The following is a 14,644-nucleotide window of genomic DNA, read 5'->3' on the forward strand; positions in this document are numbered from 1 at the left end:
CACCTTAACTATGACTACATATATAGACTTAAGTAATTATCTACCTAGTAATTAATCTTTGTACGATGTAATTATACATTCTATCGTACAAGATTGTCCAAGCATGGACATTGAGTTTGATCGTTGCACTTGCAGGTGTGATTATTAATCTTGAAATGGTCCAGACGTGAATCTCCCAATCGTGTAGTGTATGCAGCTTTCTTATATTCACCCCATGTGAAAGGTTTGTAGAGGCTGGGCTTCTCCGGCGACACCATCTCTGGAAGAGGAGACATCCATGCATTGAGGGGTGGTGCCCCAAAGTACACCATTGACATCCTTGGCTTCACTACTGAGTTTGCCAGTGCTCTATGTTTCACACTTACTAGCCTCCCATTCGTCAAAGCCTGCAAATTATAATAAAAATTAAATTATACTAATGCATACGTTAGAAAACATATATGCACTTTGTAGGTTTGTTTAACATCTGTTTTTTTTTAATTAATGTTGTTTTTATTTATGAATTACATTTTACTATTTTGATTTAATTCAATTGGTTTGTTCTAAGAATGAATTTATTGTTTGCAACACCAAAATAAAGAACTTGGCATTGTCATATAAGAAATTATGTTGTAACCGAAGATACTTGTCACTCAGCTTGCCACATTGTAAATTCCACATATTTTTCTCAAAATCGAACTTTGAAATTACTTGCCGGACAAGGAAACGGGTGAGATTTACTTGATTGTTTATCTATCTTTTTCTCTTGTTCTGAAGAGCACCCACAACTAGAATTGGTGAGAGAGAGCGGTTGTACTTTTATTTAATTTGATAAACAAATATTACTTTTTCAAATCATATAATTAGTTCAAGCTTTTCTAGCGATAAAAAAACTTATAAAACTTGGTAAATTTAAGGCAAAATAAATGATGTTACTGACCTGTAAGGCATCACCAACCATTACGAAGAACTGATTGGGGTCCGGAGCCACGGGAACCCACAAGCCATCACGTAGAGAAATCTGAAGGCCCCCCACGTTGTTGGATCTTAAGATGGTCAAGATCTGAGGGTCAGAATGCTCTCCAAATCCAATCCTATTATGATTATTGTTGTTGTTGTTAGTGAAGGGATGCTGTTTTGGTGTTGTTTCCCAGTCCCTGATGTCCTTGACTGGAGGATAGTGATTAAACCTAAGAATGGAGTCACTCTGGACGTCTCTGATGAACCTGCTGAACACAGACTTGTCTGGAACCCATAGTCCCTCGGCCAACAAATCAAGAATCTCACATGCCAATTCTTTAACTGCTTCTATGTAATCATTCACTGCACAACTGGATTAATTGAAAGAATATTGATCGTTGTTAGTTAGATAGTCAATGAATAACTACCACTAAATAATCAATATTTAGTGTGCAAGTGAGTGACTGTGAAACCATTATCATATAGAAAAAGTAATATTCACTAATTAATCACTTCAAGAAGCATAACAATTATTTGGTGACTTGACTGTCAATGCATGGTGGGATTTACTTATTCACTCGCTCATATGTGCAATATAGCATAACCCAAAATTAAAACAAGTATTTGGTTAGAAAATCATCTCAATGCATTTCAAAATTGAGTATATGAAAAAAGGATGCTTATATATGCAACTCAACTTTTCATTAAATCTCTCCCGTTTACTAGTTATTAATTGCAACCAAAATTCTAAATAAATTTTACAAACTAAATGATGTGTCACAAATAGAAATAAGCAAGTTAAAACAAGTTTGTACCAACATCTCCTCATAAAAAGAATGTTAACTAATCTCTTTTATCTATTTTTAATTTGTTGACTTACACAACTTAGCTATATATCGAATTCGGATCCTCTTTGTGAGGATTGTGAAAATCTGTGAACCGTGTTTGGTCATCGTACATCGTGTTGTTAGAAATTATTTTAAATATTTTTATTTAAAATTAAATACAAACAGTACCTGACAAAAATCGATCACACAATGTACGATGAACGAACACGATTCACAAATCCCTAAAATCATCATCAAAAGACCCGGAGAGGATCCCGTTTACTATATATCATCATGATTAGCGTGTTAATTGGTTCACTTTTTCAAACAAATAATGATCTGGCCCTGGCTGCCGCGAAAAGAGGAAGTCCCACAATCGAACATGTGGCCCACTGCAAGCCTACCAAAGTACATAAAGTTTCGTTCTCTTTGTACTCAACGAAACTGGATGCCTGGTTTAATGTGGTTTCATTTTACTCATTTGACCAATACCAATAAATCAAACTCATTTTTCCAAATAAATAAATCAAACTCAGATCATGCAAGAATATATATAAGGTCGATCCAAGCAGTCATGTCAAAGTTACTTAGTACATCACATGCCTGATTCATAGATCAGCAAACATTTGGTGACCCCACTTCCAAAAATGTATGAATGGAGAAGTACTACTGATGTAAAATTTAGCAGAAATAAGAATAAAATGATGAGAAATTTAAGCTCATGTAGTTTGAGGTAAAATTTTCCAACTACTCAAGTCGGCCCCGAAAGGGTTAACCTCAAAAATGACGAAAGTGCATAATGCCAATGCCATTGCTAATGCCCTACATGTTGCAAATAGTGGCTGGCAGTTATAGGGCTAATGCTCCTCTATCTGCCTCTTTGCTACTTTTAGATCGTTTACATTTGAATTCAGAAAACTTAGAGGCCATCGACCCAATTGCTTTTCCCATCCTAAAAACTCATCATGTGCTATTAGCCTCAATCATCTTACAGTAATTGAACTTGGATATTCATTAATTTTTAAATCTTAAAGCTATTAGGTGAAGATACTCAATTTTGTATATATTTTTTTTTTGAGAACCATGGTGGTAGGACAGAGGTTTATTAATTGTTGGAATCGATGATTGTATAGTTAGTCAAAAACTTAATCCATTGTATTTGCAACAATCTAGATGTGAATTATTGATGTCATCTATTCACAATGTAGGAATACAAACATTATATATTGGGGCTTGTTATCATCAAAGAGTTCCCCCCTAACCAATTTGAAAGTCTATTAATTCTTTATGACTTAGGCATATCCGTAATGAAACAAAAACTTTCGCACTAATTGACTAAATTTTGATATAATAACAAATAAATTATTATTCTAACAACTAACAAGGTAAGCATTGTATTAAAAATGTATTAGATACGTATAAAATACATCGTTTGTTATTTCAATCCTTTCTTTTTCCAACAAGGAAAGATGTCGTTTTCTAGGATACCAAGGATTAATACTAAACTATCTTTTCCACCTTCTTTTTACCAAAAAAAAAAATAAAAAATTATATGTATTTTCCACCTTTCATCCGTAAAGCAACCTTCTTTCTCGGACAAGTTTAATGAATTCAAAGTTATATACATTTGACAACATCTTATTACAATGACATGAAAAATTCAAATCAAAGAAATCAATTCAAACACACGATAAACTTATTACCATGAACACCGAAACTTCTACGAAGAAACAGAAACCAAAAACCCAGTTCTCTACGCTTATCATTGTTTTCTTTTTCCTTGATTATATGATTACTTCTCGGACATATATCATGTCTACGAAATATGCTGCATGCATACTCTATAACTAGAAAACCATGAACGCAATATATTACCTGAATTTCGTAGGGTCGTCGGAAATATCATTGGATCTCTCAGAAATGGACTGAGGATTGGTTTGAAGAATAAGGTACTCAAGCTCTCCGGTGTCGCCTTTGCGGCCAATATTTTTGCAGCCATAGCCAAAAGGACAAGCCGGGCCAGCTCGTTGCTTCTCGATTGTTGGCTTGGCAAAAAAATCAGACCCTAGTGTTTCCATTGTCTCAATGACCGCTTTAGGGATACCATGGTTTACCACCTTAAAGAAACCATATTCTTCACAGGCTTCAACAATTTGTGCTGATAACTTTGACCTATTATAATTTGATAGATCGATTGTGGGAATTCCTATTGCCATCGTTTTCTTGCTTCTTATTGGTGAAGGAGATGGTATCACCATTCTTCTTTCTCTTTGTGAGATTGAAAGAATATTAATCTGAGAAAAAAGGAGTAAGATCTAGGATAAGAAGGGGAACTTGAGTTTGAACTTTGTACTTTGGAGGTGCGATCAAGGTTGAGCTGGTGCTACCATATATAATAGAGAGAGAGAGAGAGAGAGAGAGTCAATTATTATTATTTTATGCTAGGTAGAGAGAGAGGGGGGGGGGGGGGTGGTGGGGTTTGAGTTGATTGTTAATAATTCAAACCAATTAGCATGAACTCTAAAACGTGGGAAATTTGTACATCTGGCATGGCACCTCGAGTCCAAAATAACTAGATGTTTTGTTTGAACATTGTTATTTGTAATTTAATCCGGTTAGGCTTGGGAGTAGGGGGCGCTATCAGGATTTGATTTTTTTCTATTTGCTCTGACAGAGGAAAGAAACTAGGATCACAACCATAGTTTGATGAGAAAACCTTGATAATTCTTTTTATACCTTTGAGAATTCTTTCTATTTAATTTGAACAAAAAGAGTGTAAGACTATAATAGAAGTTCAACAATCAGACTTTACATATAATTTGGCTCGCCTTTGTTTCTAGTTTTCTATGTGTTGTGGATTGCTTAAATTTTATAATATCGTCTTTTCTTAAATATTAAGTTGAATAATGTTAGGAAAGTGATTGCGAGGTATATATATAGTATAATCTACAGTACCTGCTACATTAAGGTTGGATAAAATTGTTAGTTAAATATCAACCACTCAAATTGGTATCCAATACCAAATAATTATCCAAGAACGTATGATTCAGACTAAATTAGTGGTATTTGGGGAGAAAATAGTCATAGATGATCAGGTGCATTTCTACTAGTGTACTAGAGAGATTTAGACTAAATTAGTACATCACACTATATATGAGGCAGGGTGCACTGGCTACGTCACACTAGTATGATCAATGTGAATTCATGATCAATCCACAATATGGTTCACTAACTCCTCTACAAATTTAGTCTTGTGTATTAGTATATATAAAATGTACTATGTTATTGAAAAGATTGAATGACTTTCTAATTTCTTTTTTATGATTTCTCTATGAATGGGGAGAAATTTTTTTAGTGTGTCAGAAGTATTCTCGTACACGAAGTGTCATAATACAAATGGTTGAATTTTTTTTCTTCAAATATCCAAACACTTGTATTACGACACTTGTTGTATGTGTCATGTTCGGCACACTGTAAAAAAAATTCTCCTGAGAAGTGAAGGTTGAGACTTATGTGTATAATTAATAAGGAAGGAGGGGTTGGAGCCAGGCTGGTAGCGGCTGTTTGTCCCCTCTAATTGGGGTCTTGCAAGAAACACTTTTCTAAAGGAGTTGGGAGCTTAAATTAAGGGATAGTTACGCGTATATATGTTTCTTTGATGTTGTTGACTTATTCACGTTTTCACTCCCCACACGTGCACCTCTTGTCTTCTTGCCCATTTTTTAATTCCATGAGACTTTGAAATTTTCAAAAAATTAAAATAAGTGAATGGTTAGAATCAATCTTAATTTTTTACAGCTTTTCTGCCTATTCTTTGTGTGAAACCACGATGTCTAAGATACCAAGCATGCATTATATTGTATGCTCCTCCAAGTTTGGTGGTCGGACCATCTTCGATAAGTGATGCATCTCGTTCTCCGTAATGATTCCATTTTAAGTTAAATTTATCTATTCTTAATTTGTTTTAAGTTATATCAGGAACTAACAGTACATTCTATTCAATGTCTCCATGAGGTACAAATAAAGAAGGGTTCGAAATTATTAAATTTGCATTTATTATATTTGTTAACGACGAAAAACAATGAAAAAACTCTTTTTAAACACATATTTATCAAATTGATATATAGTAATGAAAATGTAAGAAGCACAATGCAACCATTTATTAGTATTACCCATTTTGGCACTAAAAGCGCTTTCTCATATTCCCATGGATCGAACAATACTATGTTATTTTCGATGCTTGTATTAGTTTTATATTTTTGCATTTTAAGTATATACTTAATCTTAAAATGTGTCACAAATTGTGTACTAATTGGTAGTAGTTATTTCTCGACGGAACATAGAAAGGGAAAAATCGACTCATAATCTTAGATGTAGAGTTAAATGTTCTAAAGCAACAGAACAACAAATCTCTAGCCATGTGAGCTCCGATATAATATCCCTTTAGCAATACAAATCAATTGTAAATCGATGTGATTGTAATATACATTGTCACAGAGTCAAAGTATTTGCACGTGCAGACACGCAAAAATGGAAAATAGTTATTGAAGTCTTCATTTATCCAAAGTGGTTTGAATCGTTGGACCGTTTGTGCAGGCTGACTCTCTCATGCTTATTTATTAACTAAGCGATTTCTAAATGCATGGTTCCACGTGAGCACGCGCAAAAATACAACGACAGTTCACCAATTATTGTAGTATAGATAGAGAAAAAACGTGAAAACAAGTCCAAGTTGTTTTCGCTTTTTTATGTTTTTGTTTTCAGATAATTTCTTCCTCTATCTTACCGCCTTCCTTTAATTATCCTTTTTTGTTCTTTATTTCTTCTATATACTTTCTTTTTCATTTCTATCACAATAATGAAAACTAAAAATGAAATAGTTATGAAACGAGTCGTGTATTTATTACCATGACATTTTTTAAGATGTATGTAAGAGTGTGTTTGCTAACATTTAAGTGATGAAGAAAGCCCAAGGGTGGGAGGGAAAGAATAGAGAATTATATGAAGCAAAATTTTGAAAATCAAAACAACTTCAAATAGTTTTTACTTTTTAATTTTCATTTTACGTACCATTTCATATACATTTTCCCATGTATATACTATAGTTCTTCATTTCTCAATTTTCTCATGCGCGTGTGTGTGTTCATGTGAAGTTCATGCATGTGGTTTATTATTTATTTTGCTAAATCAGAGAATATTATTATGATTTCATCAGTCCTGTTTATTTGAAAGTGATATTTATACTTTTAACTTAACCTGGATCAGCTTCACTTATTAATAATACCCAAGTCTAACCAAAGAGAGAACTAGAAACAGTACTGTGAAAACCCGCAAGTGTAGCAGTAGTACTTTATTAGCAGGAAAAGAATGATGAGTTAATTAAAAAATAAAAAAAAAATCATATAGAAATGGTTTGTCGGTGTCTTAATTTCCTTGAAGCACGACCCTTAATTTGAGGTTGAAGGCCGGCTAGCTCGAAACATGTATACCAGACAGCATTAAACAAAATTCCATACGAGTGAAACCCTAAAGCAAAAGTCCATATGAGATGCTGACAAAACCATGGTGGGTTCTGCAGTTTTCCACGCTTGCCATCTGGCACTCATATATGCCATCTCCGAGTCCTTGTTGCTTACGGCTTGATCGATCGACTGGAGGAATATTTCTTGCACGTATCACCATGGATGACTAGGACATAAATAATTGATGTCCAAGTCCAACCCAGTCTCCTGCTGAAGTATATATGCAAAGATTGCTTTTTTTAATTATAATTATATATCTCATTAAAATCACAAATTTCATATGAAAAATCTTTAGCAAATTCCTAGGCATAAAATTTAGAGCAATCTATAGCATGCTCTCATGTCTCTGGGTTTGATGATTTCTTCAAGATGATATATTCTTCTTCTTTGTTTTATATTTTTATTTTTTAAGAACACCAATTTTGTCATCAACACTGCTAATTAATGTCCTCATGCGTGTGTCTAACTAGGTTTTTCGCATGTGATCAGATCCCTTCAGATGAAACACAGGATTAAGAAATGCTTAATTATGTTTAATATGATGATGTTGGGGGTTCTTTTCTTTGCCAAGAAAATATATATGGGGTCCGGTAAAAATTATCCTCATTTTTACGTAATAATTAGTCATTATGAATGGAAAAATTCATTGAATTGTGCTCAACACCTTGCTTGCACAAGGATAATGAGAATTTTCAATTGCCTAACTAGAAAACAATATTGTTTTAGAAAAACTGCTTTAATTACTTGTTTTTGTTTTAATACAATACGAAATATTAATTTTCAAGCAGTAAAGTTTCTAGCCAATCAAGTAAGCGAGTACGTGTATCCATCCTGTTTGGATTGAATAAACTTTATTTTGTTAAAAATGATCAAGTAGACAGCATCCTCCAAGTTTGGATATAAACTACTCCACTACATGCAATGGTATATAACTGTCAATTAGTGGGTGAGCTTTGATATAGCTTGGGAGTATACTATATAGTAAACAATAGCAACAACACCAACAGCAATAATACAGAATACAAATGACAGGGAATGATAGATAAATAAAAGTTGGAAGATCATCCAAAAGAAAAGAACCAAGATTCTTTTCTTATATTTTGTTTATACTTGTTTATCTATATTTTTTGGTTTTAATCGTTCTTGTCCTTGAAATAAAAAAAACAAAAGAGATAATTGAAGAATATACTACATCAGCATTTCATTTCAGTGCACCTACGTACATACAACAATAATGGTCTAACAACACAATTAATTTGTGCCCCCTTCAATTTTATTAAGCATAAAAACATTTTGTGCCCTCTTAATTTCATAGAACATATATAAAAATACCTAAAATGTGCCCTTTTGTTCATAGGGCAGATTAGTTTGTGCAAAACAAGAGAAAAGAAAAGTCCACAAATATGTGCCTTTTAAAATTAGAGCACAAAAGTTTGTAGTCGGTATTATCTCAGCTTGCATGTGTCCTTGTAGAACTGCTGGACATGATCTGCAAGCAAGTGGAGGGATTGATAAACCTCCCAATTCTATATGCATGGTCTCCAGAATTTTGGATCGACCCAAATACACACAGAGGGCCGCAGATCCTGTCACCTTTGTGTCTCCTTGTATTTGGAGGCCTGCCTTATGACTTATTGAGAACTAACTCTATTACTTATTTTATTTGACATAAAAACATTAAAGAAATTCTCAATAGAAGAAACCTACGCTTGGGCATTGGCATCTGGCAGTATCTTCCTCGCGTATCAACTTTCAACCATACCCACTCTCCTATGCCATACCATTAATCTGTGAGATTTTATAGATGTGAGTTGACCAAACCATTAGTTTGATTTGTCGGATAACAAGTCAATAGGATTGTGGTTTATATTGAATGAGGATCCGGCACATCCATTTATCGTATATCGTGTAGCCAGTTTTCATCAGGTACTGTTTATATTTAATTTTAAATAAAAAATTTACAATGATTTCTGATCGCATGATATACGATAAACGAATGTGATTAGAGAATCCTTGGGATCCTCACAAAGAGGATTTGGAGAGGATTCTCATTCGTTTATATTGACTTACTAAGTTTTTATATAATAAACCAATGGAGGAAATTATTGGACTTCAAAAGTAAAAAAAAAAAAAAAAAAACGATACTTGACTACTCAAGGACGAATAGGAATTCCTACTCAAAATTGTTTGTTGCCAATTTATAGAACTTCATGTTTATAATCAGAACCATTCATGTTATAAATCATCTTATAAATATCATCTCTACAAAAAATCAATTAAAACTAAGGTTATTTAGTCATCGAACTGTATAAAAACAAATGAACAAAATTGGGAAAAGCATTACATACCGTTTATGTATTTGCTAGAATAGTTTTACTAAACAACCTTAGTTTTAATTCATTTTTTGCAGAGATGATATGTACAGTGTGATTGGTAATATGAATGGTTTTGATCATAAGTACAAAACTCTGTAATTCAAATGCTAAGAGTTTTGAGTATAAGTTTTTACTCATCTTTGACTAGCCAAATAATATTCAATTTAAGTAGTGTTGGTTACAAACTCTAAACAACCCTAATACGGGGTGCAGTTACTATCACGTCGAAATAAGCGGCGTGGTCTCTCTTGTTGTTAGTATTGTTGTTCAAAATACACTAGTCCTACTAAAAGTGTGTATTATTCTGAATACACGAGAAGAGTATCAATTCATATCGACATCCGTGATATCTTCTCCTGCAAGTTAAGATATTTCAATACTTTTAGGGTGCGTTTGTTGCACCAGACTATCACGAACTGAACTAGTTTTAAAGACTAAGCTGAACTGGGTTGGCTTGTACTAACTAGGATAAGAATAATGAAGTATTTGGTGTAGTGCCGGATTAGGTCTCGGACAAAAATATTTTAGACCCAATATTCTTGTTAATAGGAGAACATGAAATTAATTGAACACAAGATTTTCAAGGCTAACCACTTTGAAATCTCACTAATCATGGCATCATTCCACATTGCTAAATCAATCAAGGAGGCTACAGAAGAGACGCAAGAAACTGAAATCGACACGAACACCCCAAAACATTTATCACAAACAGAACTGAACAACAAATTTACATAAGATATAAGCAAAGAAACTAAAACATTCATTTGGATACAGGCAATTTTCAGCTTGCCTTTTACAAGAGCCTTGAATAGAGGTACAACCAAAGGTTCTTGAAAAATCTGGGATTCTAAATGTTTGGCAAGCATCAGGAGCCAACAAGCACTGTAACTCTAATTCCAATTTGACAAGCTGGATAATGAGACAACCTCTCTACTCTGCAGCTTTAAGAAAATAATCAACAAAATAAGAACAAAAAAGAAAAAAAAGAAAAAGATAACCTTTTAAACATTATGCAGCTTCTGAGCATATGATCATCAAAACTCATGAATTCACATATACTGATATACCAATCTTCATCATAAACCATGATAAAATAAAGTGTAATACAATTCCAACATTCATAAACACTATTGTAAGTCTGCAACCACAAAAGGCACACCTTGAATTTGTGGCTTGCATATAGGAGCATCACCAGTGGCTCTTAGATGAACAATCACTGCACAATATGGAAAACCCAGAAAAATAAAACACCATTGGTAAAGAAACCGGAAACTGAAAAACTAAAACTGATCAAAACAGTCCAAAAGAGCTTAAAATCCCGATTAATCATTGAGAATTAATGGCATTTTTTTTGTAAGAAATCCAAAAGTCTCGCCTTTTTTAACAGCACTTGGAGACTCCGGGTAGCCATTTGCAAACGATGGAATTTCAAGTCGATTTTGCTAGGGACCGTAATTTGGGAAAAAGCCCAAATCAAAACGATATCGAAATCCAAATCTTTTTGTTTACCTTTTCGAACAAGAAGATGTGGTTGCAGAGGATATCAATGGAAACCATTGGCAGCGATGGAAGTCCGTCGTCGATCGTCTATTTGTTGGACGGCTACGAGGACGGTGCGAAGCTGATGAAACGAGTCTAACGCAAGGCGATGCGAAGCATATGAGACGAGTGGGAGGCGAAGCGAAGCATATGAGATGAGTGGGAGGCGAAGAGAAGCAGACAGTCTTAGTAGTCCGCTGCTCTTTGGCGGCTATCGCTGAGATCGGCTAGCGAGCTTGTTAGTCGGGACAAGTCCCTTCTAATTTCATTAAAGTTAGTACTTCCGTGTAATAAACATGAGATTAGACTAACTCTTAGCGTAATCTAGTTCAGTGAAGGCTAGTGAAGCCAAACAAACACGCCCTTAATGAACTTGAGTTTCTGCAAACTAGGGTTTGTTGTGGAAGACTAACTCTTAGCGTAATCTTCTATAGCAAACCTTCTCCTCTCTTACAAAACCTAAATGTTTGCATTGCACTAATAATAGGTCTTATTACAAACTCAAGCAATTGTTTTGCGATAGCAGAGAGCTACTATATATACAGGTTCAATCCACTCGTCTCTTCTACTAGAATCCAAGTAGAACACCGACAAGAAATCCTCATCCAACAAGTGTGCATAAACTAGGATGGAAACATGTTGGATGTGTGCATAAACTAGGATGGAAACCGTGTTTCAATCCTATACTGTCTAGAACAATTCAAAACCTTTTCCTTTTAGACTTCTATACACCATTTTGAATCCAAATAGTCGACTACAACATACATTCTCATACTCATATTTTGCTTTCTATTATTCTTCGTTTGGACATAACTGTGGGATATTCTGCAAATGTTTTCTTTCATTTTTCTACTGAATACGCAGAAGTTAATAGAATTCCCCCTCAGAAGTGTTTACAACAGAGAACAAAGCTGGAATTCATCATGTACCAACGGCTAATTACACAAAATTCATTGTACAAGTAACGATAATAAATCACTTATTCAACCAGATACACAAATTGGAAGTTGATGGAGCCTGCGGCTAACCATTTTGAAATCGGAAGACATCTCCATGGGAGTCAAAGCTATCCAGTGAATACAACATTGACGATATCTGGGAACTTCTCCTTAATCGCTGCTTTGATTCCTGATCCGATGGACTCAGGCCCTACATAATTTACATGGCAATCCCCACCTTCAACCGATAACACTTCCACACTCCCGCCAAAGTTCTTTATGGCTGGTCTCAATATGTCCAGATGACGATTCACTACCTGCATTTGCAATTTTAACACACCATCAAACACTACGGGCCTGCTTCGCAGTTCTAAAACCTCTTTCAGATAATCAAAAACGCTTTTGACACCATTTGGCCAAAAACGTTAAAAGTGGTTCTGGATTTATAAAAACACTTACTAGTATTAGCTTTTTTTTCTTTTACAAAAATTACTTCAATTCATTATTCAGTCCAACAATGTTTGGGAGTGCATTCTTTCGACATTTACTCTTATTCGAGATGGCAAAATTGAAATATAAACATCTAATTATTGATTTTTATTCTGGAGCTGCACATCTTGTAGCAGGAGGAGTCCAATTGGCCCTTCACGTTCTTTTCGGCAATAAAAGCAGATGCATAATAGATTCGGTATGGCCTTAATGCAGGCAAGTGAACACTTTATGAGTGATTTTGGACCTTCATGCATAATCTTGAATTTCGAAGGGCAAGCCTTTCTAACATCACCTTGTCATTGGTGCAGTTTTTTGGACATCTTCCCGAACATGAGTTGTGTTTTGAGGGATCATGAAGGACAATTTTCGAAAGGTGTGGCATCGCTAAGTGAGTAATCGACAAGATCATTAGGGTCAACAGATTGACCCATAATTGCTTCCCTTCATCTCCATAGCTAGCTCTAATCTCACAGAGTCTCTCGCTCTCAATGTCTCTAAAACCCACTACTTCACTAAACACTTCCGGAAAAGGACTTTAGACGTGCTTCTAGCAGAAGTCCTTCCTAAGGAAGCACTTTCAAACATACACCCTGACAAATTAAGAGCATGCAATCCATTAAAATCGAGTCAGGAAACACTGACCTCAACTGTGATCTCTTTATTTTCTTCATCAAAGACTTGTTGAATATCCTTGAGCGCATCTCCAAACTTTTCCTTGAGCACTCTTTCGATTCCCATCTTCATGGTGGTCGTTGAGCTCGGACAGCTCCCACATGCCCCTGTTCATCCATTAATTTTGTCAAAGTCACTGTAGTGTGCAACGATACGATAATTACACTGAATTCATCTAAACTACATAAACGAGCACACCGCTCTAGCAAACTTGATTAAACCAAATTTAATGTATTTTCAATTACCTAGTGACTTGTTTATACAATGGTTTCAATTTCCCAAAAAAAATCATAGTAAAAAAAAACAGAGTTGAATCAAATCCACCTTGCAGCTTGAGCGAAACGACGCCGTCCTCAACGGAGACAACGTCGACGTTACCGCCATCGGAGATGAGATAAGGGCGGACGTCCTCCAGAACCAAGTCGACGTTGGGAACCGTGAGTTCGTACTGCTTGGCGGAGTAGAGTCCCGGAGAAGAAGACTCGGCGGCGGCGCTTGGGTTCGAAGCTCTAATGGTGGGTTTCAGAAAGATGGGCGCTTTAGAGGTGAAACAGTGCCGTTTCAAACACGTAAATTGTGGGCATTGGTGAGATTTGGGTGGGATTTTGGAAGAAAGCGTTGGGGCTTGGGGGAACCCGGTGGCTGCGAGAGACGCCATGTTTGAATAAAGCAAGGCCGTGCAAGTCTGTTTCTGGAAGATGGGGGGTGGGTTCAGTTTATGACTTCGACAAGTTTAGGGGCTTTTGAGAGAGTTCAATAAATATCTAGTTAAAAGTGCAATTAGTATATGCTAGAAATTTAGTCCATAGGGGCGATTGGGGCGATTGGGGTACAAAACTATGCTACTTGAATCCCCCCTTCTTCAATTTTATTTTTTTTAATTTTTTTAATTTTTTTAAATACGACCAGTGGTTGGTTTCGTCATAGTAGTTTATCATTTCGGGGTTGGAAAGACTCACAGAGCATTTTAGTCTCTTGTGATCACCATTATGTGATTCATCAGTATCAAGACTCAACATAATTCTTCAAAATTGAGTTAGGAAACTTTTGCTTGCTACAAAACATTAGATTTCTAACATAAGAAAATAAATATTTAGAAGAGTGCTTCCATGCGCAAGTGGGTAGCTTTCAACTGGAGGAATGTGAAAATTTAGTTGGATTTTAAAATGGGAAAAACTTTGATGACTCGATGACGCAGAACAGTTAGCGAACTAGATTATAGAGCAGGTCGACATGCACAAGCAAAAGAATACCGATGTTGAAAATTTTGAAGTTGAGAGACTAGATGTCCAATTTGATTCCATAATATGGTTCGCTAGTGAATATGGTACTTATTACAT

At 35.2% G+C, this 14,644-nt stretch overlaps 2 protein-coding genes and 1 long non-coding RNA gene across 3 annotated transcripts; all 3 read right to left on the reverse strand.

Moving 5' to 3' along the window:
* Positions 1-80: 80 nt before the first annotated feature.
* On the reverse strand, positions 81-4,024 carry LOC137749360 (gibberellin 2-beta-dioxygenase 2-like). Its single transcript, XM_068489457.1, has 3 exons — positions 3,642-4,024; positions 920-1,310; positions 81-386 (listed from the first exon to the last, which is right to left on the reverse strand). Exons 1-3 carry the CDS (start codon positions 4,022-4,024, stop codon positions 81-83), a joined length of 1,080 nt encoding a protein of 359 aa, XP_068345558.1.
* Positions 4,025-10,396: 6,372 nt separating this feature from the next.
* LOC137707972 (uncharacterized) lies at positions 10,397-11,308 on the reverse strand. The gene is made up of 3 exons (XR_011064752.1): positions 11,173-11,308; positions 10,823-10,879; positions 10,397-10,598 (listed from the first exon to the last, which is right to left on the reverse strand). It is a non-coding gene; the product is annotated as an uncharacterized lncRNA (long non-coding RNA).
* Positions 11,309-12,023: 715 nt separating this feature from the next.
* On the reverse strand, positions 12,024-14,043 carry LOC137707971 (nifU-like protein 1, chloroplastic). Its single transcript, XM_068446927.1, has 3 exons — positions 13,629-14,043; positions 13,275-13,411; positions 12,024-12,457 (listed from the first exon to the last, which is right to left on the reverse strand). Exons 1-3 carry the CDS (start codon positions 13,960-13,962, stop codon positions 12,269-12,271), a joined length of 660 nt encoding a protein of 219 aa, XP_068303028.1. The 5' UTR covers positions 13,963-14,043; the 3' UTR covers positions 12,024-12,268.
* Between the last annotated feature and the right edge of the window lie 601 nt (positions 14,044-14,644).

Source organism: Pyrus communis, chromosome 11, assembly GCF_963583255.1.
Source record: "Pyrus communis chromosome 11, drPyrComm1.1, whole genome shotgun sequence".
Taxonomy (NCBI): Eukaryota; Viridiplantae; Streptophyta; class Magnoliopsida; order Rosales; family Rosaceae; genus Pyrus; species Pyrus communis.